General features: G+C 56.1%; 6 protein-coding genes across 6 annotated transcripts; 3 read left to right on the top strand and 3 right to left on the bottom strand.

Annotated features, from left to right (window-relative positions):
- Nucleotides 1–123: 123 nt before the first annotated feature.
- On the bottom strand, nt 124–7971 carry TRAVEDRAFT_152359 (beach-domain-containing protein). The gene is made up of 31 exons (XM_008043266.1): nt 7748–7971; nt 7456–7689; nt 6651–7301; nt 6373–6601; nt 6158–6316; nt 5710–6095; nt 5572–5659; nt 5413–5521; nt 5031–5362; nt 4500–4979; nt 4179–4438; nt 3891–4129; nt 3699–3833; nt 3483–3646; nt 3313–3432; nt 3105–3264; nt 2996–3052; nt 2671–2935; nt 2549–2621; nt 2437–2500; nt 2204–2387; nt 2114–2148; nt 1977–2063; nt 1799–1925; nt 1624–1747; nt 1509–1568; nt 1314–1454; nt 1088–1257; nt 693–1037; nt 309–640; nt 124–254 (listed from the first exon to the last, which is right to left on the bottom strand). The coding sequence occupies exons 1-31, from the start codon at nt 7943–7945 to the stop codon at nt 194–196; spliced, it is 6069 nt and encodes a 2022-aa protein (XP_008041457.1). The 5' UTR covers nt 7946–7971; the 3' UTR covers nt 124–193.
- Nucleotides 7972–8466: 495 nt separating this feature from the next.
- On the top strand, nt 8467–9242 carry TRAVEDRAFT_130131 (uncharacterized protein; the record flags this gene model as incomplete). Its single annotated transcript, XM_008043265.1, has 3 exons — nt 8467–8658; nt 8713–8807; nt 8858–9242. The coding sequence occupies 3 exons, from the start codon at nt 8467–8469 to the stop codon at nt 9240–9242; spliced, it is 672 nt and encodes a 223-aa protein (XP_008041456.1).
- Nucleotides 9243–9628: 386 nt separating this feature from the next.
- On the top strand, nt 9629–13362 carry TRAVEDRAFT_152358 (2-oxoglutarate dehydrogenase E1 component). The gene is made up of 8 exons (XM_008043264.1): nt 9629–10017; nt 10074–10323; nt 10377–12219; nt 12278–12293; nt 12349–12393; nt 12452–12611; nt 12674–12774; nt 12830–13362. Exons 1-8 carry the CDS (start codon nt 9667–9669, stop codon nt 13073–13075), a joined length of 3012 nt encoding a protein of 1003 aa, XP_008041455.1. The 5' UTR covers nt 9629–9666; the 3' UTR covers nt 13076–13362.
- Nucleotides 13363–14246: 884 nt separating this feature from the next.
- TRAVEDRAFT_38974 (uncharacterized protein) lies at nt 14247–16488 on the top strand (the record flags this gene model as incomplete). Its single annotated transcript, XM_008042837.1, has 10 exons — nt 14247–14285; nt 14358–14477; nt 14537–14701; nt 14758–14980; nt 15045–15145; nt 15205–15239; nt 15301–15474; nt 15527–15582; nt 15638–15699; nt 15760–16488. The coding sequence occupies 10 exons, from the start codon at nt 14247–14249 to the stop codon at nt 16486–16488; spliced, it is 1704 nt and encodes a 567-aa protein (XP_008041028.1).
- Nucleotides 16489–16854: 366 nt separating this feature from the next.
- TRAVEDRAFT_50299 (uncharacterized protein) lies at nt 16855–18551 on the bottom strand (the record flags this gene model as incomplete). Its single annotated transcript, XM_008042927.1, has 2 exons — nt 16855–18243; nt 18306–18551. 2 exons carry the CDS (start codon nt 18549–18551, stop codon nt 16855–16857), a joined length of 1635 nt encoding a protein of 544 aa, XP_008041118.1.
- Nucleotides 18552–21217: 2666 nt separating this feature from the next.
- TRAVEDRAFT_38973 (uncharacterized protein) lies at nt 21218–22656 on the bottom strand (the record flags this gene model as incomplete). Its single annotated transcript, XM_008042836.1, has 4 exons — nt 21218–21619; nt 21669–21919; nt 22032–22500; nt 22570–22656. The coding sequence occupies 4 exons, from the start codon at nt 22654–22656 to the stop codon at nt 21218–21220; spliced, it is 1209 nt and encodes a 402-aa protein (XP_008041027.1).
- Nucleotides 22657–24791: the final 2135 nt, after the last annotated feature.

The raw sequence follows: 24791 nt of genomic DNA, 5'->3' as shown, positions 1-24791 counted from the left end.
CCCGAAATGCCCCAGACCTTCTGGTGCACGCCCTGTAAGCGCCAGAAGGGATGGGAACGAGACTAACTCAACTGGCGCGACGGGCATGATCAAGTGAGAGTACAATATCAGGGTATAGATATAGCGAGATCCTAGAGTACATGATACCATATTGCAACCGAAAGCGTCGATAGGGTCCGGCCAGGGATGCCATCTAGTCTGGCAGTTCCCATCCAAAGATTTTTCCTGTGTCTTCTCCGTGATAGAGCGACTCTCTGTGAGAGGCGTTAGCGGCCGTACGGAGACTCAACAAGACTGTACGCTCTCACCCAACAAATCTCAACGCAGTGACACACGGCGCAGAGCTTCTGTAGCGTCCTTCGGCTTTCACCTTCAACGTTTTGAGGGTCGCAAATTCCCACCGCGCCTTCTCTCCTTCAGGCGTAGAGTCCGTGTTCCAAGTCCTGAGGGTGATAGTGCCGTCTGGCCCTGCAGTCGCCATGAGATCCGTCTGTGCGTAGTCTCGTTCAAGGAAGGCAAGAGAGGTGATAGGCGGGTATAGCGGTGAAGGAGCGAGATCGGTAAGATCGAGACTGGCGACAGGCCGGGCGTTGATGGTATGTAGCCACAGTCGTTGTCGTGAGCAAGTTGCGATGTAGCCCTGAATATAGATGTCAACTCCAGCGCATGAAGCACGCGGCAAGATAACGTACGGTGCTCTCGTTGATTGCAACAAGATGAACCTCGAATGCCTCACCCGCACCGTGCCAAATTGAGCGTGTGTATACACCGCGGTTGAGATCCCACAATGCGGCGCTCCCGTCTTTCGACCCGCTCACGATCAACGACCAGGCCCTCGACGCTGTCACAGCAGAAACCCGCGCAGTATGGCCACGCATCTGGTGCGTTAGCTGCAAGGTCACCGGTTGATCGCGGTTCTGGCTGTTTCGCAGTACATGCCAAAGGCGGACCATGTTGTCCGTCGATCCGGTGACGAGAGTGTCGGCGTCGGTGAATGTCGCGCAAGAGCAGAATGCCGACTCGACGACTTGCGAGACCTGTCGAAGCGTCGTTCGTATGGTTTCTAAGTATATTTTGTGGTACTGACCTTGCGATCCACGACGACACGGAGGGCTCCGGCAGAGGCAGGACTGCTGTCCCACATCACCGTCTCATGAGGGCGAGAGGGGACACATCGCATTCCATCTGGACAAGGCACTACCTGTTGCCCTATGAGGTCAAGCACAAGGTCGCGAACAGGCTGATCCTGTCCTAGTTCTGGGTGAAAAAGTGAGTATTGGCCGACGACTATATCGGCTGCGCGATAGGCGTACCTTTCAATGGCCGTGAACTTTGAGTCAAGAGGTGATAGTCTTCAGCCACTCCGTAAATGAGACCCAATGGGAGTGCCGAGTTCCCGTGCATGTTCCGAGGTGGGTGTGGGGTTGCGAAGATCTTGCGAGGCGTTTGGCCGACTTATGGAAGGACGGCTTAGAGCGACCTCGAGCGTGAAAGGGGGAATGACATACAGTTGTGGATGATACCAACAGTGGCCTCCCGCTCGAGGTCATCGGTGATAGCGTCGAGGTCTGGTGAAAGGATAATGAGGACTCGCCAGACACAGATACTAGCAACTCAACGCACCGATCGCCCCTTCGTAACTCAGAGGATGGAAGACATTGAACGCATCTGGATCAGCTTGCTTGTAGCCCCAAATGAGGTCGATCCATTGTGGTAGATGCTCGCTAACGTAGTCGCTCTCGAGCGCCTGAACTAGACGTAAGAGACGCGAAGCTTTCGATGTGTGTGCAAGTTGTACCTTCCGGTTCATGACGATGAATAGAAGCGGATCCTGCTTCGCCCAAGGTGGTAATTTGACGTCGTGGATCTTCTCCCCGGTGTTCTGCTGGACACCGAAGTCGAGATTGTCGGTGTTCTCGAGGAACCTAGGAAATCGAGCGTCAGAAGCGGTTCATCTAGAGTTATTTTGGACGCACTCGGGGCAAGAGTAGAACTCCGGGATCAGCTCACGAACATCGCCACGGATGTCCTGGGAAGCGGAAGTATACGCTCTCTTCATGTCTCTGTCAGGTTGCATGAGATCGCTGCTTTTGATGATCGGCGTGCGACTCACATGAACAGACGATCAGGCAAGTCCCAGTCGCCTCCCTAAGTCAGGACCATCGTTAGAAATACGGACACTGAAGTATGATACCCTGGTTACCTGCAAGGTCTTGAACATGTGTGTGAATGGCTCCAGACGTATCAAGAAGTGACAGACGATCATCGAAGAACTGAAATGTGTCCCGTAATGGAAGGGCTTCTCCTCAACGCTCATCAGACTCTCGTAGCGCGATTGAGCAGCCTCTCGGCGAGCAGCGGTTAGGGCCCCCATCGGCAGTGTCAAACTGGCAACCCCATCAGGATAATGCATCATAACAGAGCGACTTGACTTACTCTCGGAACGTCTCTGGAGAAGCCAAGTCGAGGACAGGCGAAGTGTAGTCACTTAATACCCAAGCTGCGATGTGTCAGTCTTCGAAAACCGTTGGGAGTCGTATGTACTCACGGAATACGGGATACTGTGTGGCATCGCTTGGTGTTCGCCCTGACACTTGGTTCAGTATGCTGAGGTAAGTGAACTACGCAAGGGTCAGACCTAGGCTATAATGACATCGCGACAAAACTCACATTCGAGATCTCTCGAGATTGCCATTTTCTCTGCGCAATCGACAGCTCATCCTGACTGAATCCTGACAGCATCTTGGCACTGAATGCAGCTGACAACTTCGAGCTCAAGCGGCCCACGAAAGGGGACTTCATGGCGCCTGGCGTCGACGGATCTGGGCCAACCCGACCGATGATGTGCGACAGTCGTCCAGTGATCGCTTGTCGCTGCTTGCGATCGATGAATACCACCAGGAGAGATCTGCTGTCGCGGAAGTAGATTTCAAGCCTGCCAATGCATGAATTATTTATGGGTCTCGCTCATTGCGAAAGCGAAAACAGTACTTACGCGACATCTCGGAACAGGAATGTGCGGTCGCTGAAGCTCATGATTTGATCGTGCGGCCTAATCAATTTCCATGAGGACATATTTGTGGAGCACAAGCAGTGGACCTTACCATCGTTGAGCTTGTTGATGCTTGTCAAGATCAATAATGCTGCCGGGGACGAAGAAAAGAGACCGTGGAGCATCATGGGCGTCGATTACTTCTCCATCGTTGTTCTCGACCAGCCCGTCAAGCAGATAGAGGTGAGACTTTCCAAAGATCAACAGTCCGGCTGGAGCAATGTCAGCTTTAGCACTGTATGACAACGAACAACACATACGCGAAGAATCTACTCCGGCTATTCGGGCAACTGTCTTCACAGCTTCGATGACGTCGCCCGGTTCAAGCTCATGCCTCACGCGACGATGCTTATCGTCGACGATTTCCTCACCGAGCTGGTCTGCATGGATATGAGCATCTCAACAGTTGTCCGTGCTAGAGATGGCGCACCGTCCCCGTCTGTCGATGACAGTTCGTATGATTCTGACCAGGGTGGTACTTCGATCTGCATGATAGAACGCGTGTCGACATCCAGATCCTGCACGTCACCAATTCCCTGATTAGGATCGACCTTTGAGCTCGGAAGCTTGTCATCATCGTGCTCCAGTCTCTTCCTGTAGGATATTAGGATGGATATAGGTGGGGGCTGCAGCGTGATGTGCTGACCTGACTCTGTATGGCCCCTCCGTCTCGTCGAGGCGCCAGTGAGGAACGACGTCGGATGGTGCCCATAGACCACGTTCCGTTGTCAGCACAGTCGACCACTCTGTCAACGAGGCCACTTGTCTGTGATGTTCGCGTCTGTACCAAGTGTCAGTTTTGCGCCAGTGCCCAACAGTTTCCTTCAGATAGACCCACAGATCTAACACCGTCTTGCGCAGTCGCTTCTTCTCAGTCGTAATGACAGACTGGCGCCACTCGCGAATGCGAATAACAGACCGCTTGACGGCACTCTCCCCGAGTTGCATACTCAACCGGACCGATGCCATCCTCCGTCGCCGTGCCTTCGTGCCCACAACCGTGCCCGCATCGATGCTTGTCTCCTGCGATGCTCTGGGGTTAAGCACAGATTCTGCAGACTGAAGCACGTCCATGATCTGCGATAGCGTGAGAGTTAATCACTGGGTCATATACATACAAGCGCACCTCCTGCTTTTGGGTGACAGCAACTGCATTGTCGAGAGCAATGCTCAAGCCAAGGTGCGATAGCTTCTCGAGGACCCGAACGGTGCCCTGGTCGATTTCAGCCGCGTGCGCGACGGACGTCGCAAACATCTTGTAGGCGTCGATGAAAGCTTGGGTGACCGCGTGAGACCTGAACACTTCGCGGAACGTCGGGCTAGAGGAATGCGTTTCAATAAGCGCTTCCAACAGATGTTCAACGATCGACGTGGCTGCGGTGCGGACTGATTTTGGGTGTGAGTCAGACGGACGGGTGCTTAGTGAAACGGAAAGGGGTACACGTACCCTGGGGATCCTCGGAGACGCGACTGGAGTCCAACGCCATCTTCAGGCTGGAGAAGATTGCTGGGACTATATACGGACAGACGACTGCAGGTGTGATCTCCCTCTTATCTCGGCTGGGCCCAAGCAGAACGTCGAACGCCGCATCCTGCACCTGTGCATCCCACCCGTATGGCAGGACAAGCTTCAAGATGTTCCACCCACTGACAAGCTCGAATTTCCTGTTGAATGACGTCGACATGCCGAGCGCGCCTGAGATCAGCCGGAGGACCAGCGTCGCAGAGATCGATGTAGGGCGGTCCCCGAGGAGCAAGAGGCAAATACGAGTGAGCGGCAGCGCGGCGGTGAACTTGTTGAACATGACTGGGTTGTCGAGGATGGACACCAGCATCTTGAACACCTGCTCGGCCTTGTACTGCGCGTTCTGGTGGTCGATCCGCGACATCATCGAGCGGGGCGAGCTGTTCCCGTTAGCGACACTCGCTGTAGATATCTGAGCATGGCAATTCCACACGAATGATGCGCAGTACGTACTGTCATGCAAGTTGGCGGCTAGGTAAGACACAATAGGTCTGATAGCTTCGTCGATGGAGAAGTTGGCTTCTGCGACAACACGTAGGGTGTCTAGCAAGAATGGCAACATGTCCTGGGCATACCAGTCGGTCTGCAGCACGAAGAGTAGCTTGCGGACGACGCCCATCTTCGACATACGCTGTTTGCTGTTGAACCGCTTGTACCTGCTGGTATCCAGGAGGGTCACGAAGTGCTCTAGGTACACAAGCTGGATCTCTCGGCGGGTGCAAGACCACAACTGGAAATCAAGCGCAATGGCGCGGTATGCGACGGTGTTGACGATAGTTGAATGACTGCAGGATGTTCAGGGGGTGCGTAGAAGGTATGCTTGATGAAGACTCACTCGGGGGACTTGAAGTTCATGCCCAGGAATTCAAAGAGCGTTTCGAAACCGGTCATGTTGATCAGCTGACACTTCTTGCGCAGGATATCAGCCAGAATATCGTAACCACCTACGTCCATAATGAGCCTCAGATCGCCGTCAGCGACAGACTCCACTTACGCAGCCGTTCCATGTCCTCAGAGTTTTGCCAGCCGTTGCGCAGACCATCAGTCAGGACACCAAGCGCCCGCGACACCTCATGGGGATTCTGAGGAAAGATGAATGGATGCACGAATTGATGAGAGTGGGACAACGTACGTTCGCAAGCTGTACTAGTCGCAACGACACAGCTGCGCCACCGATCTCCCACATGGCGAGGTCCAAACCGTTACATCGCGCAACAAAGACGTCGCCGTCCATCGCGGCGTCATTCACATCGCCCGTGTTCTTGTCCTCGAACCTGGTCGTCGCCGGCGCCACGGCGAACACGATATTGGACTCGCTGATGCCTAAGCCGTTCTTAAAAGAGTTGATCAGGTTCTTCACGTCGGCCGCTGCGCCGCGCTGCTGCTCTGCGCGCCCGTACAGGTGGATGCTCAGTGCCGTGGCAGCCTCATACGTCAGGAAGCGAATCAGATCTGCGGCCTGGAAGCGTGCGACGTAGCGCGGACCAAGGTCATGGATGAAGCGCGGTAGCTCGTCCGCTGCAGAAACGTCAATAAACATCAGCGTCACGACTGGTGCGTACTGACTATTTCGTGCTCACATAGAGGTACAGAGAAGAGATAGGCGGAGGCGAGACACCAATTGAGGCACGCGCCGGCGGAGTTATCCCCGATCGTGTAGGGGTGGTCGGTACCGTTGTTGTCGCCGCGAGGGTACAACCAGTTCACGGAATCCGCCATGGAGCCATCGACAAAGAGGCCTGAATGTGATCTCATCTGAGGTGAGATTACCTCACAGTGAAACAAAAATGCGTACGAATAGTTGGTTTGGAGTTGCGGTGTGGGTAGTGTACCAGCGCAACGTGTGTCCAACGGCCCTTCGCAAGGTGCGCCTTCAGGACCGCGGGCTCCTTGTTTCCGGTGCTCTCGCAGTTGAGCGAACCGTCGGGGCGGAGCTTGAGCGAGAAGAGTGTGCGGTCGCCAGATGAGATTGAGAATATATTGTGTTCCTTGTCTCGGGGAACCTGTTCTATCCAAAGCCACACCTGTGCGGTATCAGTCACTAGAACACAAGCGACGCGCTGAAGCGTTTACCATGAACGTGAATCCAGTGGAAGGCAGCGCGCGCGAACCAGTTTTGATAACGCGCACCGCGGCGGGAGATTCGAAGGAGAAGTGTTCCGGCCACTTCACCTTCATACCCGCGCGCAGGACCTCCAATACATCCGGGTCCAGTGTGTCGTTCTTACGTATAGCGCGCTGGAACATGAGCCTTGCGTCCTCTGTCCGGACGTTGTGGTCCAGTAGTCGCCTAAGGAGCTTCTGTACGACTTGCCGCTCGTTCTTGGGGAGTATTGCCGGAGAGCACAGCCTTGTGAACAGCGTCCTCTCAAGGCCAAGACTGCTCAAGACGCATTGGTTCCTGTGCTTGTGCAAAGTCAGCCGCTCTAGTAGTTTGATCCCCATGTAGCGCAGCAACGCGTTGTTCTGTGAGGGTCGCGTGACTGCGTCGTAGAGTACGCGCAGAGCTTCGGGTACATGTATCAGGCCGAGCTGGGGGGAGAGCTCTGAGAACTTGCGGTCCACGGCTGCGTAGTCGGCTCCAGTTATATGCAAGAAGAACCGGTTCCATGCGAAGTTGTGCAGAGCAAGGCAGGTGAGGAAGCTGACAGTCTGTTTGATAGTCCGAGGATCAGACAGGAGAGCAAGTGTTGCCTGAGCGAAGGACTCCAGTCCGACTGCAGCCTGGAGGATTCGTTAGCGTATTCTATTATTGTATCAAGGCTCAAATTCGAGCAACACCTCGTCATATGCCGTTTAAGCCTATATGCGGCATGCATACAACGAAGTGTTGTCTGGACATTGCGGCTCGGGCGTATCCTACGCGACAGTCACGCACCCTGAAGTATACAGCATTCTCGTTGTGTTTGTGTAGGGCCTCCGAGAGAATCACGAAGACGAGACGCGTAGCTTCCAGCAGCTCCGAGCCAGCGGCCTCCTCCCGCGTCTCCTTGGAGAATGTCGGGTGGATAGTGGACAGCACGCTCATGAGGACGAGGAAGCCGTCCATCTCCCTGAACACGTCCTTTGTGCACGCGTCTTGCAACATTATCTTGTGTATTTCGGATAACACCTACATCATCATGGTCATGACGCTGCACTGCGGGATCCGCGCATTCGGACAGACGTACCTCTATTCGTTCTGCCAAAGTGTCCGCCGTCTTGAGTCTCTCCGTGGCGTTCCGCATGAGCTCAACCAGGACATCCCGCGCAAAGTCCTCTGGGTCCAGCTCATCAGGCTCCTCGAGTGTTTCCTGGCTGAGGCGCGGAGAAAGAGGAGACGGAAGCGAGAACCGAGCACTGAGCGGCGTGAAGAGGGTGCGAAACATGTCGTAAACAAGATTGTGAGGAAGCTACCAGAGTCCCAGAGTTCAGAAAGTCGTGAGCATCGCTGTCGAGGTTGACGAAGAGTCGCTAGGCATGGACGTTCGGCTGATCGTCCTGACTTCAGCCACCAGCGCATGTCCCTGGTCCCATCAACATCTACGCGGTTCCGGCGCGCGGCGTCCCTGGAGCTTGCTCAACATTTGGTATTCGACTCTTGGGCATTCTGACAATCACAAGCAGCGCAATATGGCGAGATTCGCGAACCCCGACGCTCGACGTCGATGCTATGTACACGATAGTCCGAACCCGAACAGCCCACATGAGTTGCACGAGGGGCGCATTCCAGTAGGCGCTCATACAGCCAACTCTCCTTCGCTCCTCCACCTCGTTTCTCCCTGGCTGGTCTCGGCAACACTACTGCACGGCTGGCTGTTTACTGATACACTCGGGTCTCCCTCTGGCAGTGAGCCTTCTCTTTGGATATCACCTACAACTATCACCCTCTGCCTCAGGACCTGTACTGATGTTTCGCCATCTCTTTTGGTCAACTCTGCTTCTGGCCAACTGCGTCTCAGCTGGGATCTATGCGACCTATCCTGTTGCGGACACCGTTCTCAGCGCTGGGCGTGTAGCTACTGTTGAATGGACAAACGACCACAGCAAACCATCACTCACAGATATGGGCCCTGTTAACATAGACCTGTATGTCGGGGAGGTAGATATTCATCATTGACCTTGGGTGCGGGCAGTACTGAACCGCGAGGTTTAGAGCTTCGTAACGACCTTGGCGGAGCAAATTGACCCAGCGCGTCGCGCAGTGGATGTCTGGATATCGCCCTCTTTGAGACACAATGGCTCAGACTAGTGAGTGCGCAAATATTGTGGTTGCTTGAACTCTTGCTCATGGGCTACAGCCACATGCGTTTCATCTGCCAACACCCTCCAGTCACTGCCTATACCGCGGAGTTCACCATCACTGATATGGCGACCATCTACCCCCTTGACGGCCTGTCAATTGATGCACACGACGAAGATGCGCCCACCGTGACATACATCACCCCAGCACTCACTCTGGTCCTTCCGGACGCGACGATCGTATCCATGCTCAAGCCCACTCTGGTCACCCTGCGTCCTTCGGCGACTGCGCCCCCGTTGTCGACAGAGCAAGCCGACCGGCCAAGTGGTCTACAGAAGGGCGCGGCGATGGCAACACTTCCGACGCTCGACATAGAACGCTTCAAGTTCCGCATCGTCTTCATCTTTTGGCCGGCCTTGGTCGGTATAAGCATGGCTATGTAAAGCCTTCGCCTAGAATCTGCTCTGATTGGCTGGTTCCATTCTTGGCTCCTCACAACGTACTACCACTTACCTCTAGACGTATAGCTTTGTCGTGTATGTGTTCTTGTACTTGTACAACTATCCTACTACCACTGCCCTGAGCAGCCGCGTATGGCCGAATATGTGAGATCTGCCCTCCTGCGTGAAATTGACGTGCGGCGATTCGCTGAAGAGCAGCGGCATGCATGCGGGGTAACTTAGGAATGACGCGGAACCAATCAAGCGCCGGTTTCGGCGTAGTGCACCGACAGCCAAAAGCGGCTTCGGCTCGTCATCAGCTTTCCCCTCATCCACGTCGTCGAATTCGACCTCACCCCCACCTCTCCTTTCTACCACCATCACCTCCTCCTCCGCCACGAGCGCCGTCTAGCAGGCATCTTCAACGATGCACAGACTCGCTCGGCTGCCCCGCGTCGTACAGACCGTGCACGGCGCCCGCTTCCGCTATGGCCTCCAACCGCTGGCCCGCACGTACGCGACCGCCGCCAAGGCCCCCTCGCCAAACGACCCCTTCGCGAACGGCACGAACGCTTACTACGCTGAGGAGATGTACAGACTCTGGAGGCAGGATCCCAAGTCTGTGCACGCGTCGTGGGATGTCTACTTCTCCGGCATGGCCAAGGGCTTGACCAGCCCGCAGGCCTTCCAACCCCCTCCCAGCTTGGTTCCTACCCCCACCGACGGCGCGCCTGCGTTGCACACTAACGGTGGCGCTGAGCTGGATGACCATTTGAAGGTGAGCTTCAGTGTAGTGTCACGAAGTCAATTAGCGCGTACTGAGACGCTACGCAGGTCCAACTGCTCGTCCGTGCATACCAAGTGCGCGGTCATCACGTTGCCGACCTTGACCCCCTGGGTATCCTGGACCCCGATCTCAACCCTGTGCACCCGCCTGAGCTAGAGCTAAGCCGGTATGGCTTCTCTGAGCGCGACCTCGAGAAGCAGATCACCCTTGGTCCTGGTATCCTTCCCCATTTCGCGACGGAAGACAGGAAAACGATGTCATTGGGCGAGATCATCAAACTTTGCAAACGCATCTACTGTGAGTGCGCCCTAATTATGTCCGCCCAGCTAGCGCCCTGACACGCGCGGTAGGTGGTGCCATGGGTATCCAGTACATTCACATTCCCGACAAGGAGCAATGTGACTGGATTCGGGAGCGTGTCGAGATCCCAAAACCGTGGAACTACACCGTGGAGGAGAAGCGGATGGTGCTGGACCGCTTGATTTGGTCAGAGTCGTTCGAGAAGTTCATGGCGAGCAAATACCCGAACGAGAAGCGGTTCGGTCTCGAGGGCTGCGAGTCGCTCATTCCCGGAATGAAGGCGCTCATCGACCGCTCGGTCGAGCACGGCGTCAAGCATGTCACGATCGGCATGCCCCATCGTGGTCGTCTCAACGTCCTCGCGAACGTGATCAGGAAACCTATCGAGGCCATCCTGAACGAGTTCTCGGGCACCGCGGAGGACGACGACTTCCCCGCTGGTGATGTGAAGTACCACTTGGGCGCCAACTATGTGCGTCCCACGCCTTCGGGGAAGAAGGTCGCGCTGTCCCTCGTTGCCAACCCCTCACATCTCGAGGCCGAGGACCCCGTTGTGCTTGGCAAGACTCGTGCACTCCAGCAGTTCGAGCAGGATGAGCAGACGCACAACACGGCCATGGGCGTGCTGCTCCACGGTGATGCGGCGTTCGCCGGCCAGGGTGTCGTTTACGAGACCATGGGCTTCCACAACCTACCCAACTACGGCACTGGCGGAACGATTCACCTGATCGTCAACAACCAGATCGGCTTCACAACCGACCCTCGATTCGCGCGTTCGACGCCTTACCCATCCGACATCGCGAAGGCCATTGACGCGCCGATCTTCCATGTGAACGGCGACAACGTCGAGGCGGTCAACTTCGTGTGCCAACTCGCGGCCGACTGGCGCGCGAAGTGGAAGAAGGACGTCGTCATCGACATCGTCTGCTACCGCCGCTACGGCCACAACGAGACGGACCAGCCCAGCTTCACGCAGCCGCGTATGTACAAGGCCATCGAGAAGCAGCCGACGACGCTCCAAAAGTACACCAAGTTCCTCGTGGGACGCGGTACGTTCACGGAGAAGGACATCGACGAGCACAAGAAGTGGGTGTGGGGCACGCTTGAAAAAGCCGCGAGTCTCGCCAAGGACTACGTGCCGTCGAGCAAGGAGTGGCTCTCTGCGTCGTGGCCCGGGTTCCCCTCACCCAAAGAGCTTGCTGAGCAGACCCTGCCCACCCGTGCCACTGGCGCGTCCGAGGACACCCTCAAGCGCATCGGCAAGGTCATTTCGACCTTCCCCGAGGGCTTCAAGCCCCACCGCAACCTCGCTCGTATCCTGACCAACCGCGGTAAGACCATCGACGAGGGTTCGAACATCGACTGGGCGACTGCCGAGGCCTTGGCCTTCGGTACGCTCGCGCTGGAGAACACCCACGTGCGCGTGTCCGGTCAGGACGTCGAGCGTGGCACGTTCTCGCAACGCCACGCGGTCATCCACGACCAGGAGAACGAGCAGCAGTACGTGCCGCTGAACAACCTTGGTAGCAACCAGGCGCGCTTCGTTGTCTGCAACTCGTCGTTGTCCGAGTTCGGCACGCTAGGGTTCGAGCTTGGGTACTCGCTTGTCTCGCCGAGCTCGCTCACCATCTGGGAGGCGCAGTTCGGTGACTTCGCGAACAACGCGCAGTGCATCATCGACCAGTTCATCGCGTCTGGCGAGCGGAAGTGGCTGCAGCGCACTGGCCTGGTCGTCAACTTGCCCCATGGTTTCGACGGCCAGGGCCCGGAGCACTCCAGCGGCCGTATCGAGCGCTTCCTGCAACTGTGCGACGACCACCCGCACGTGTACCCTACCCCGGAGAAGATTGAGAGGCAGCACCAGGACTGCAACATGCAGGTTGTCTACCCTACGTGAGTTTTCACTTGTCTAAGTTGTCTCATGCGAGTTGTGCTGACATGATGTGCTTAGGACCCCGGCAAACTACGTATGTTCTTGTGAAGGATTCCCATCGAAACTTTACTGATTCTTACCATCTGCAGTACCACGTCCTCCGTCGCCAGATCCACCGCGACTTCCGGAAACCGGTTTGTGTACCTCCTGCAATACACCCACTCACAATGCTAAATTTCCGATTACCCGCAGTTGATCGTATTCTTCTCGAAGTCCCTCCTCCGCCACCCTAAGGCCCGCTCAGACCTTTCCGAGATGACTGGCGACTCGCACTTCCAGCGCTACATCCCTGATTCTCACCCAGAGAACCTGGTCGAGCCCGAAAAGATCCGTCGCCACATTCTCTGCTCGGGTATGTATACGTTCGGTGCCCTACGAGTTCTTGTCATCTGATCATGCTACTTTGCCGTACAGGTCAAGTCTACCACACCCTCCTCCAGGAGCGTGAGGACAAGGGCATCAACGACGTCGTGATCAGCAGACTTGAGCAGGTCTCACCGTTCCCCTACGACCTCGTACGTACTCCCCAAGCGTGATATTCCTGACCAAGCCCTGACATTCGCGCCACAGCTCACGCCCCACCTCGACAAATACCCGAACGCGGACATCCTCTGGTGCCAAGAGGAGCCCTTGAACAACGGCTCGTGGACATACGTCGGCCCGCGCATCATGACCGCCGCGAACGAGACGCAGCACCACAAGGGCAAGTACCCGCTCTACGCGGGCCGCGAGCCCACGAGCTCCGTCGCGACCGGCAGCAAGGCGATCCACAAGAAGCAGATCGAGAAGTTCCTCGCGACCGCATTCGGGCAGTAGGCCCCCGTCGGTCTTGGTCGGAATCATGCTCTCCCCTCTCGCTGCTGTCCTATCTTGTCTGCCGCTTGCATTACCCGCTGCTGTGGGCATCCTATACATGTATAACACGCTACATAATACCTATTCACGCGATCTAGCTAGTTTTTATTGGAGCAGCGCGCGATATCCGGTCGACGTCGTCGACGTACAATCACCGGTGCGTTGTAACTTCAGGCGTCACCCTGCCTGGGAGCGCTGAACAGGGTTAACGGAATTGGATAGGTACACATTTATCAGAACTTGACTTCATCGTGTTACGTCTGTCTGGCACCTCGAGTCCGCTGTGGTCAGCGAATTTTGGGCGAGCGGGTATGTAGTCACAGCTCTCAGCGGGTATGTAGGGCGGACAAAATGTTCGCTTGCTTGCGACTTCGAATGCTTCACAAATATACCCACAGCAGTGCAGCGCCGGGTACGCTCTATAGACGCATGCGCGTCTCTCAAATTAGCTTCTCCAATGGGCACGTCTGACAAGATGGCACCCAATATTTCCTTGACGATTGTCGCAGACTGTCCAGTCTCCACGGCACAGATGATCCTCACCATTGACCAGACCAGTCATACAGCCATCTGCATTTCGAGTCAATAAGGACCGAACGCAGCGGCAGCGACTGGAGATCTCAATACACGCCGACGAAGGTCGGCACTCGTGCTCAATTCGCGATGTCGGGAATTGTGAAGTCGGCTGGTCATCTCGGAGTATCACAGAAAAGCTGCGCCGATACGAGTTCGTCTCAGCAGGTGAGTGCACATTCCCAACATGTTGGGTCCGACGTCAACTACTGACAAACCCAACGCAGAGCATCAAACGACAGCACGTACTCCAAGCATCTTCTGCTGATCCGTGTGGGACTTCTCATGTGTAGGTGAGGCGCGTCCGACGGGAGCGCGCGAAAGGTGGTCCGGACTTGGAGGTCTCATTGAACTACTATTGGTGCTGCGGGCACGCGTCGCGGCTTTGATCTCGGTGTGTTACCCACAGTACGCCAATATCCAAGCGAGGACTCCTGCCGAGAACATGCACAGAGAGTATAAAGCATGGGGTGTGTACGGCCAGGTTGGAAACAACACGCCCGACTACCAGATCGACCCCAAGGTTCTCAAGCAGCCTCATTCGTAACCTAGTCAGACAATGTCTACCGCAAACGCTACCAACCCTCCCGTCTTGATTGTGCGTATATACCGCCTCTGACTATCTTGTCGTTCATGCCTGTTAACTCTAACTGTCAAATGTTTCATTCAGGTTGGTGCCGGACCCGCTGGACTCGTTGCAGCACTCGCCCTCGTCCAGAATGGCATCCCCGTCCGGATTGTAGACAAACTCCCAGCATTTCACACCGCCTCCAGAGCTGGGGGAGTACATGTACGACAGCTTGGCTCCGCTCGCCGTTGCGTGTACTGACACTACGCCACGTACTGTAGTCGCGATCGCTCGAGGTGTACCACTTCCTCGGCCTCATGGATGACATCCGCCGTGTCATCAGGCCTCTGATGTTCATGCGCGCGTACAAGCTCCCGGAGGGAACCGAAGTAACCCGGACCTGGAAGATCTTGGAAACCGTGGAACCCACCCCGGACAGGCCCATCGTACGCACAATTTGCACTGGAGAATTACCGCGGCTCATGTGTTTTACGTCTGACAGACAACAGCATCGGGGTCCGTCATCGGGCAGTTTGTGCTGGAAGGCATCTTCCGGGACAATCTCGCTAAGTATGGTGCGCAGGTCGAACTCGCGACAGAGCTCGTGTCGTTTGAGCAGGACGCCGACGGCGTCACGGCCACGCTCAAGCACGCCGCTGGTACCGATCAAGAGAGCATTGAGACTTTCCGAGCAGCATACGTGATCGGCGCCGACGGTGGCAAGGGTATGTGTTTCATTTCTTCGTGAACGAACGGACAACAGCACTTAAAGTACTCTCGATGATGTAGGGATCACTAGGAGGCAGATGGGTGCCACGTTCGAAGGCGTCACGAAAGACGGGGACGGCCAGGTCTGGGCCGACGTGACCGTCGAAAACTTGTCTACTGAGGTGAGCGAAGCGCACCTGACGCCAGCCCATCCAATGGACTCTGAACGCACCGTCAATAGTTCTGGCACCTATGGTCAGAGCCGCAGAGGTTCACGTACGTGTCTCTAGTGCTTCGTATCTGAGTTCAACGGGGCGTGCTAAGATATACCGACTAGCGTCTCGATGCGCCCGACGTACTATGACGAGGGCAGATTCAATGTTGGCATCGTTGGGACCAACTGGGATCCCGTCGACCTGATGGATCAGACCAAATTTGTGAAGTTCATCCACGACAACACCGGCCACCCCGAGCTCAAGATCAGCAACTTCACATCGATGACTTACTGGAAGTCAGTCACTCCCCTGCTTACTATTCATGATCGTCGTCTGACGCAGGCACAGGCCGAAGATGCGTATGGTGAACAAATTCTCTTCGGGCCGGGCGTTCCTCGTTGGAGGTATGCCCTCGCAGCAATCACGCCTCTCACAGTCATCTCAGATTTACTGCCCCAGATGCCGCTCACGTCCACTCCCCGACTGGGGCGCAGGGGTTGAACACCAGCATCCAAGACTCGGTGCGTTCGGCTGCTACGTATTATATATAGGATATGCGGCTGACACGCCTCCACTTGAAGTTCAACCTCGCCTGGAAGATCGCACTCGTCTACAAAGGCCTCGCCAAGCCCGAGCTGCTCTCAAGCTTCGAAGCCGAGCGCCTCCCTGTCGTCACCCTGATGCTCGCCACCACCAGCGGCCTGTACAACCGTCTCGTCGTCAATAAGGACTCAGCGCCGCCCAAGGATCCGAAGGACAAGAGCGGGTTTCTCATGTGGCGGAACAACGCGCTCTTCATGATGGAGATCAACTACCGCTGGAGCCCGATCGTCCTCGACGCGCGCGGAAACGGCGACGACGTCGATGCGCTCAAAGCGAAGGCGTACGAAGGGTACCCGGGCGAGGACGTGCACGCCGGCGACCGTGCGCCCGGAGCACCTGCCCTCATCGACGCGGAGGGCAAGGCGACCTGGCTCCATGACATCTACAAGCCCACCCTGCACACGATTCTCATCTTCTCTCCGGAGACGGACGAGGCGGCTAGCCAGGTTGACGCCGTCTCGGAGACCGTGCAGTCTCTCCCGAAGGGTACTTACCAGATCGTCATCCTTGCCCGCCATCAAGTTCCGAAGGCACGCAGCGGGGCGCTTGGGTACCACGACAGCAAGGGTCACGCGTTCGGCGCGTACCACGTCGAGGAAGGGAAGCTGACGGTCGTTGTTGTCCGGCCGGACACCTATGTGGGTGCTTTCATATACGACGCGCAAGGGCTCCAGGCATACTTTTCCCGCATTTTCCGCAGTGCTTAGATACTCGTCCTTCATGTACTTTTATATGGCTCACCGTAACCCTGATGTCTGGAATGCACACGGTGTATAAGGTATAGCACAGGCAGCGCAGACGAATTCAGACGGACTCACTCCGCACGGATCCTGGGAAGTATGGACAACAAACCAGACGAGTACAAGTTTCGCTCTGCACCTGAGCTTGTACATATGTACACTCGATGAAAGATTGGAGCAGTAGAGATATGATCGTCATTTGGGTAAAGAAGAAACACCAGGCAATAGTATATAAACATTACAATACAAAGTTGTCAAGGAACGTTGGAGGCAGGCGGCAAATGCTTCCCGTGTCCCAAAATGAGGGAATGAAAAGCTTTAGAGATAATCGGTCTACTCGTTTTCCTCGTCAGAATCGGACTCAACAGGCTGGCCTTGAAGCAACTCATCGACCTCCTCCCATTTGCACTCAAACGTTCCCAGCTCGGGCTCGAATGGGAGCGGCTCGTCTGCGTAGTGATAGTTCACTGCGCGCAGCTCTGGGAACAAACGCGCCAACACGCCCGCCACCTGGCCGGGGTCTTCAATCGGCGCGTGGACTGCGGTGAACTCCCACAACGCACACTGCGACGGCTCAGGCAGCAGCCGTTTAAGCGCAGCCTCGTCCGGTATCTTCTCCGCGTTCAGGGGGATCACCAGTTCATCCAGGCTCGGGCAGTTGACCGCGAGCGGAACGAGGTCTTCGAGGGTGAGTGATGGCTTATCAACCCCGGGGTGTGGCAGGCCATAGCTATAGAGCGCAAGGGTCTGGATTCCTGGCCACGCGTTGGCAATGTCCCGGACTGCGCGTGCGCTCACATCCAGCACGGGGCATCGGATCTCGAGGTGAGAGAGACCGGAGATGGCATAGAGGGGTTGGAGCGCCTGCCTGGCGTCGAATGCTGCGGGGCCGCGGTTGCCGGTGGGTGAGTCGTCGAATATCACTTTGAGGTTCGTCAGGGTGGGTCGCGCAACCAGTTCGAAGTGCTTCTTGAGCATGGGAGAGTCGGGTTGGATAAAAGATCGGATCTCCAGCTGCCGCATGCGTTCGCCCCGCAAGGCGTCGAAGAAAGCCGCTGTGCTCTCATCCAGTCGGTCCACGCTGAGCCGCATCTCGGCAAGCGCGTTGAACCATTGGCCACCGCGCTGGCGGCACGCCGCGGACGCCGCTATTGTGTCCATCTCCTCCGGTAGGACATCAAAGTGCACCAGGGAGAGTCTAGGAAGCGTGGCTAAAGCCTCCATACAGCTGGCGGACGTGAAAAGCCGTTCTGTGAAATAGATCCCGAGCTTCGGAAGAGCACGGAGGAGCTCTGCGAGGGCGCCATTGACGTCGTCTGCAAGCTTCTGCGTCGTCGGACCCTCTGTATCGGAGCTAAGGTCGTCCTCGGCTGTCACCCCCCTGAGTTGTAGAATCATCAGGTTTTTACATGTTGCGCCTACGTGCTTGAATGCCTGACACATCGTGTCAGGCCGGTCGAAGTGCACCGACAGCACCAGTTGGCTGAGAGTCGGTGCGAGGAAGAGGTTGGCGTATGAAAAGCCCTGGGCTGCGGTAGGACCTTTGAGTATGAGTGAGCGGATTTGCGGGAAAAGCGGTCGGCCATCGGCGCAGCGGTTGGAAAGCACAGCCAGGGTAGAAGGTGAGAGCTCCTTGACGTCGCTCGGCCAAACGAAGTCTCGCACGTGTCCGGCATAGTGGTCGAACCGCGTCCATTCGATTCTGTCGGGTTTGGTGATGCGCTGTGGAGGGTCGTCGGTGAACTTCAATATATGAGCATATATGGCCAGGATGAAAAACGTACGAAGCTGGTGTTTCGATGCTCGTCAAGGACCTCAGACCATGAGTCAGAAGGAAGAAGTCGCAGGAGCGCATCGAGGCCGTCTTGATAGCTCCAGAGCGTAGGCACGATTGCTTCGTGCATAATCTTGCAGGTCCTCGCAAGCACCGCCAGAGTCTTAGCGTCTGTATACGAGAGAAAGTCAAGGATGATCCGGAATATCTCGCTAATAAGAAGGCAGCGGCGCGCTGCGGTATCGGTGGAATTCATTGTCGTCTTGTTGCGCTGCGGTGAAGCGAGAGACTGTATCATCCCAGTGGATGTATCGGCCATTATATAGGCTCGAGGCTCATGTGCTTGGACCGGGGTCGGCGCCCCAGTGACACGCGTACGGCAGATACGGTTTGTGGACAGCTTTGACCCCGCCCATCGGACGACCAAGCGGCGCGCCACCATGCATGCATCACGAAGCACAATTGGCCCGGGTTCCTGTCCTGAGAATGTCTGGGAAAGCACCTGAACCAGTAGTTTCCTGTCAATAGCCTTGCTACGAGGCTAGTTCAGGTCCGGAATCTGGCTTAGTCAAGTTACTCACCGGATAGCAAATGGATGTAGATGACGCTTCGTTCTCTATATCCCGAATTGCAAACCTGTCTGATGTTCCTAGCCTGTTCTGGACCAGGACCACGGCGTCATGATAGAGCCTGTGCTCCAGAGTACTTGGCCTATGCGGCAATTTATGGGCGGTGTTGACGTCCCTATCGTGGACAGGGCGCGTACCAGGTCCTTCCTCGCACAATACTAGTACCTGATGCACTTTATGTGACCGAGCTTGAGGACAGGAACCTAAAATAAGCATTGTGAGCGGTTGTCAACAAGAAGTTTGGTAGACAACAGGAGTGCATCAGCGAAACCGCACGACGCTCCCAAGGATTTGGCGCCCGTCAGAGGTTGGGGAGCGCTCCCAAGCGCTTCCATGAGCTCCCAAATGCCCAGGAGCACTTTTCAGGTTTCCGAGGGTACCACTTCACCCCCTTCAGACCCAGTGAGAATCGACAAGATCCAGCCGGATCTGTTCGGGTCTAAAAGGATCTAAAAAGGATGTCCAGCAGGGATCGCCCGGGATCCGAGGGGATCGTGAAAGTGTACAAGGGATCCTTTTCTGGGGATCCATTCCGAACGAAAAAGATCCAATGGTATCTTCTCGAGTCTGGCACAGACGGTTCGATTTGGACAGATGTAGATCCCGTTTGCGTTGCAAAACATATATTGTATCCCGAAAGCCCCCGGCAATCCTCCCGAACCCATCCGCGTACACACTGTGGGAAGGATCAACGCTTGTTTGAGGTGTTCAGAACACCTCTGCCTCCGGAATAGGTGTTCCAAACACCTAAAAGGCGCACACCTCTAATAATTGTATATTATAAGTCGGTGTTCAGAACACCTCTATTCACCGTCTGTTTGAGCAGCTGTTCCGCACACCTATGATATATACATTTTTTAACAGTGTTCTCCACAGCTCCGGCACAAAAAGGTGTTCCAAACAGCTACTTACATTACCTATATCAAAGCACCGTACTCGCGAGCAGGGTGGCCGCTCCAGGCCCGTATCTCGTCGCCATCAGTATTGTGCACACGCGCCGCCTGTCTAGCTCACTCCTCAGGTCTCAAGCTTCGTCTCCCTTGCCTACGCGCGCCCGCGCGTCTGGAACGCAGGCTACTGTCATGCATGTAAGAGCGACGCATTTGACGTCGGCGCGGTATCGGCGCGCGAATCTTTCTTCCTGGCCTGCACAATTGTCAACTCGGGCGCAAAACTCACATAGTACAACAGCGTGCAGACTCACGGTCGTTGCCTGTTTCCTCCCACGCGCGCCTGGTCTCCAGCACAACCGCCTCCGCGATGGGCTGGAGGGGTCCGACCGTGACTCGGCGCTCGCTGCGCGACGACGCGAGCCTTTGCGACCCAAACCAGACTCGCGGCCAACAGTTAGCGCATCCCAGAGCCCGCCCCGCCCCACTCAGAGCCACTGCCGGGCATACCACGGAGACGCCGTCGTCCACGTCGTCCACGTCGTTATGGCGTCATCGCGCAGTCGTGAGCCCGAGACTCTAAGGGAGGAGAGGGGCACCTGCATGTGCGGGTGTCTCTTGCGCGGTCTCAGGCTAGGGGGTGCGGTCAGGGCATGCCGTGCGCGCGAGAGACAGATCGAGACTGACAGAACGCGAGAGTTGTTCACCGGTCGACGTATATCTTCCCGCCGTCTGCAACCACCACACCCGTTGTCCCATGCAGGCTGCTGCACGTAGTCCTTCGAGTCTGCCCCGAGGGATGCGGTGAGAATGTGTGCGCGGGAGTCTTCGGGGCAAGGCCGTGGTTGAGCTTCGGCGCACTAGTGTGCGCGGTAGTGAGGCAGAACTTGGTTCGGCACTGAACACATCGCACTTCCGAATGTCGTTCACAACCGCCTTCGGCGGATGCCATTTCCGATTCTGTGGTGCACGGGGTGAGCAGGGAGATGGAGAATGAGACGCGAGACAGTTGCGGAGAAACAGGACCCACATAGGGCACGGCGGCGTAGGCTGCTGCGGCACGGCTGGACTTGGCGCAGACATCGCCAACAGAGGGCACGGAGCCGGCGGAAAGACTCGTGTGATCGAGGGGAGGGGCCAGGATAGTGGTGTGGAGCGAGGAAGAGGAGAGATACAGGAGGAGGAGAGGGTAGGGATCGTCTCGCAACTCGAGATATGACCGTGGGATCGGATAGGAAATGTACGTAGTGACGAGGAAACCAGAGATAGGCGGACATCGCACGAAAGGAATAGTGCATGTGAGTATCAAGTGGAACCGATGCCTGGGGAGACGAGGCCACCGTGAGCGATATGGCTCGGAGAGCGGTGAGAGAGTCACGCACCGGCCGAACCCTACCGTAAACCTAGTCTTCATCATCGTTGTCGCCATCGTAGCCAGCATCTTGTGCCTCCGCAACGACCGGCGGTGCTGAGGCGTCTTCAGCATCGAACACCGTACGTGCTAAGCCTCTGCTCCGGTCTACAATTCCCCACTGATCCCGCGACTTCACGCGCCCGACTACAGCCTGCACTGATTGCAAGTCCACGACGATGTCTGCGAGGACCTCCCGGTAGAGCGTAACCGACTCTGTCGCATCCAAGCCGTCCGTCTTGCATGGCCGTATAAGGGCGAGAAGCATCGTGGTCCCAGCATACTCGCCCCATATCGGAGTACGGTCGAGCGGGCACTCCAGTATTGCTTGAAGTTCGCCATAGAAAACACCCTGTGTTTCTTGACCGTAAACGTCGACTTCAAGAGTCTCGTACTAGACAGCAATCAGTACAGCGCTCATGATGGACATATGGTGGACGTACCCGCACGAAGGACGAGTTGCGTTCATGGGTGCCAAGGCGTGCTCGCGACCCAATCATCGCACGGATGGCGTCGCCACCCTCCCCGATGCGAACCTTTCCCCATGCGGGGATGATGGTAGGTAGCGCTTGAACGAATTGCGCGCGCGTTCCGCGGCCCATGATACTGACCATGTATTTTGCAATACGTCTACGGATGTCGTCCCCGGGACTGTAGGTATCTATACATGGCCGCCGCAGGTAGCTCAGTGGGTCTCGAAGGGCATCGGTTAGTATCACGAGCACTAGGTAGGGCAGAGGTCAATGAGGACTCACATCCAGGGATCACGCACTCGCTCTCCGATGGTCCTGGCAGCTTATCCGCACGCAGTGGCGTGGAGAGCTCCGGAAGGTCGTATTTGGCACGCACATGGGCGTAGTGAGCGATGTTGACGACACGACGATCCAAATGGGTCCAGGGCTGCGTGCGAGACCGCAGCGCACGCTTGAGATGCCCGCAAAAGCGCTCCATAAAGAAAGTCCACGTTGACCAAATGGGACCCGCTTCGACGATGTCATCGACAATATGGAGTAGTCCGTGGACGACGAGCAGGCAAGCAGGTAGGCGTGTGGCGTCGTATTGATAGTAGAACTCTTCATATGTCTCTACCCATGTGATGATGCGGTCGCGGAGGTCCTCGAGCTCGGCGCGGGTGATCTCGAATTGTAGGGTGATGTCCATGATCGTGATCAGATCACACATGTGAACGTAGTACTTGTCGTCCTGGAAGCGATTACGGAGGACGATGGGGGCGACGTACATGAACCAGAACGCCCATATCTCCGCTGTCCATGACTCGCGTCCTTTGATGAGGTCCGGTATCGCACTGACGAAGGCGGATGGGATATCTTTCACCGACTCGACAGTCTCCTGCGCAATCTTGACCCATATGGCGCTTGGTATCTCGTACGAGCCCGTGCCTTCGTCTGGGAATGACTTGAAGCGCCCCATCCAGAGGTCGACCAGATTCGGGATGATATTTTCACAGAATAGGTGCATCCAGTCCCAGGGAAACGAGCGAGCAAAGTCGAGAGACGAAGTGACCCGCCGACCTATGACAGGGCCCAGGAACGGATCGGTTTTGCTGCAGCGGATGCCGTGGTGGCGGCCAAGCGTTTCTCGGTACCCTTTCGACTTGGCTTGCGAGATCTGGTGCAGTGCCTTGAGAATGTTGTCGTGAGTACGGGGAGGGAGAGCTCGAGGGTCCCAAGCAGACGGGGTACCACCGCCAGGCAGATGAGGATGAATCAGAGGCACGTAGTAATTTGTTCCGCCTGGCATGAGATATCCGCGAATACGGCACGACCGGCAGGGGACCATCGCGTTGACACCCCGCAAGTTCAGCAGTTTCATAATGGCAATGATGTCGCCCAAGCAGAAGATACAATAGGCATGCAGAACGAAGAGTTCACGGTGGAGGGAGTCGTGTGTTTCGACACCGTGCGCAAGGGCGGCACATTCGTTTTCGAATGGTATCAGGAATGTATGCAACAATTTCGGTTGCTTCGGACCTCCAATGACGCCGATGCAGATCAGGTGCTCGAGGTGCGTCCGTAGCTGCGGCGGAAGATTGTAGTTCTGAAGCAAGATCGGTGTAGCAGATGGCCCAGCCCGTTTGCGTTGAAACAGGAGATACGCGTCCGTGCAGATTCCAAAGGCGATGTCACGGGGATCGGAGAAATGGGTGTGCGGCAGTGTCTCCCCGTCGACTACAACCCGTGTCTCCCGTAGCCGCCGATAGTGGCCCGAATTGAAGATGTCGCGGATGTTGTCATCGTCGGTCGCATTGTCGAATGTTGCGCGGTACTGCATCAGGCGGACGAGTTCGGGAGATTGGTATAAAACACGGAGGCGAGGGGTGAATGGGATATAGCAGAAGAACCGCCGAGCACGACCGGCGAGAGTGTACCGTGGCTCGTGGCATTCGGGACAGATGTCCAAGAGTGAATAGTCGCCGATAAAAGCGAGGCACGAGTTTACACAACGCTCGTACCATTCCGGACGAACACCAGACAGAGCTGCAACTTCGTGGAGTAGACGCCATTCCGACGAGAGCGTGAGCCGGTCGGAGAAGGCCTCCCGGAACTGGTTATATGCCGTACGAGATACGTTCGCGATGAAGCGTAGGCGGAAGGCAATTAAGCTATCCCGAGTGGCTGGTGTGAGCATTGCTTGTTCTGCCACAGTGCATCAGTATTTATCGACAGAGCTATCAAAACCGGGGCGCACCTTGCTTGCGAGCAATGTCTGCTTCTTGACCGTCAGATTCCCGCACCATCTGTGCGACAAGGTCTTGTATCTCAGCCTCTGGAGGTCCGTCCGCATCGCCGTCGTGCCAGCGCAGGTACCCATCGTGTTCTAGCTCGGGAGAGATCGAGCCATCCTGAGAGGCAGTCGGTCCCAAGTCGGAGCCATAGCCAGATACACCAGAGCCATAGCCGTTTTCAGATCCAGAGACCCCAGACATATGCTCATCCTTTTCTGATGACGAATCTTCTGACCGCCCTGCTGGGTTTGCAAGAGGGTCAGGCAGGACCTCGCCCTGCGAGGGCGGTCGGACCAGCAGCAAGTCGGCCTCTTCAAGCATCGGTGACCCCACTCGAGAGGAACCGGACCGGAATGTGGCATCCTCTGCATCACTTAGTGTGTCTGAAGATGCATATACTGAGCCGTAGTCGTCTTGAACGTTTTTGTAATGCCGCCGACGTTGCGAGTACGAGAGAGGAGTGTTGCACTGTGGTGTGCAGTGACATCGACGTCGGTGATTACGAGGCATCTATAAAACTCTCAGTGAAAATCCATGTGAAAAAAGCACATACTAAACGCTTACCTAGAAATTCTGGGGCTTCAGTTGTTGCCTTGGAGGACGTGGGTCAATGATGAGCAGCAGCAGAACTGCGTCGAGTCCATATAACAAGCGCCCAACTTCCTTATCAGGCCAAATTCCCAGTAAGGCAAGTCTTCAGGGTCGCGCACATGCACTCAAGCGCTGCTTGCTGCTCACCCTCTTCCACATTGCTGCTCAATCTCCTCCTTTCCACGACACTGATTCAACATGCCCCTACAAAGCAAGATGCAAAATGGAA

The sequence above is a fragment of the Trametes versicolor genome, assembly GCF_000271585.1.
Source record: "Trametes versicolor FP-101664 SS1 unplaced genomic scaffold TRAVEscaffold_9, whole genome shotgun sequence".
Taxonomy (NCBI): Eukaryota; Fungi; Basidiomycota; class Agaricomycetes; order Polyporales; family Polyporaceae; genus Trametes; species Trametes versicolor.
Note: the sequence above shows the minus strand (reverse complement) of the source record. Positions and strands in the feature narration are given on the sequence as shown.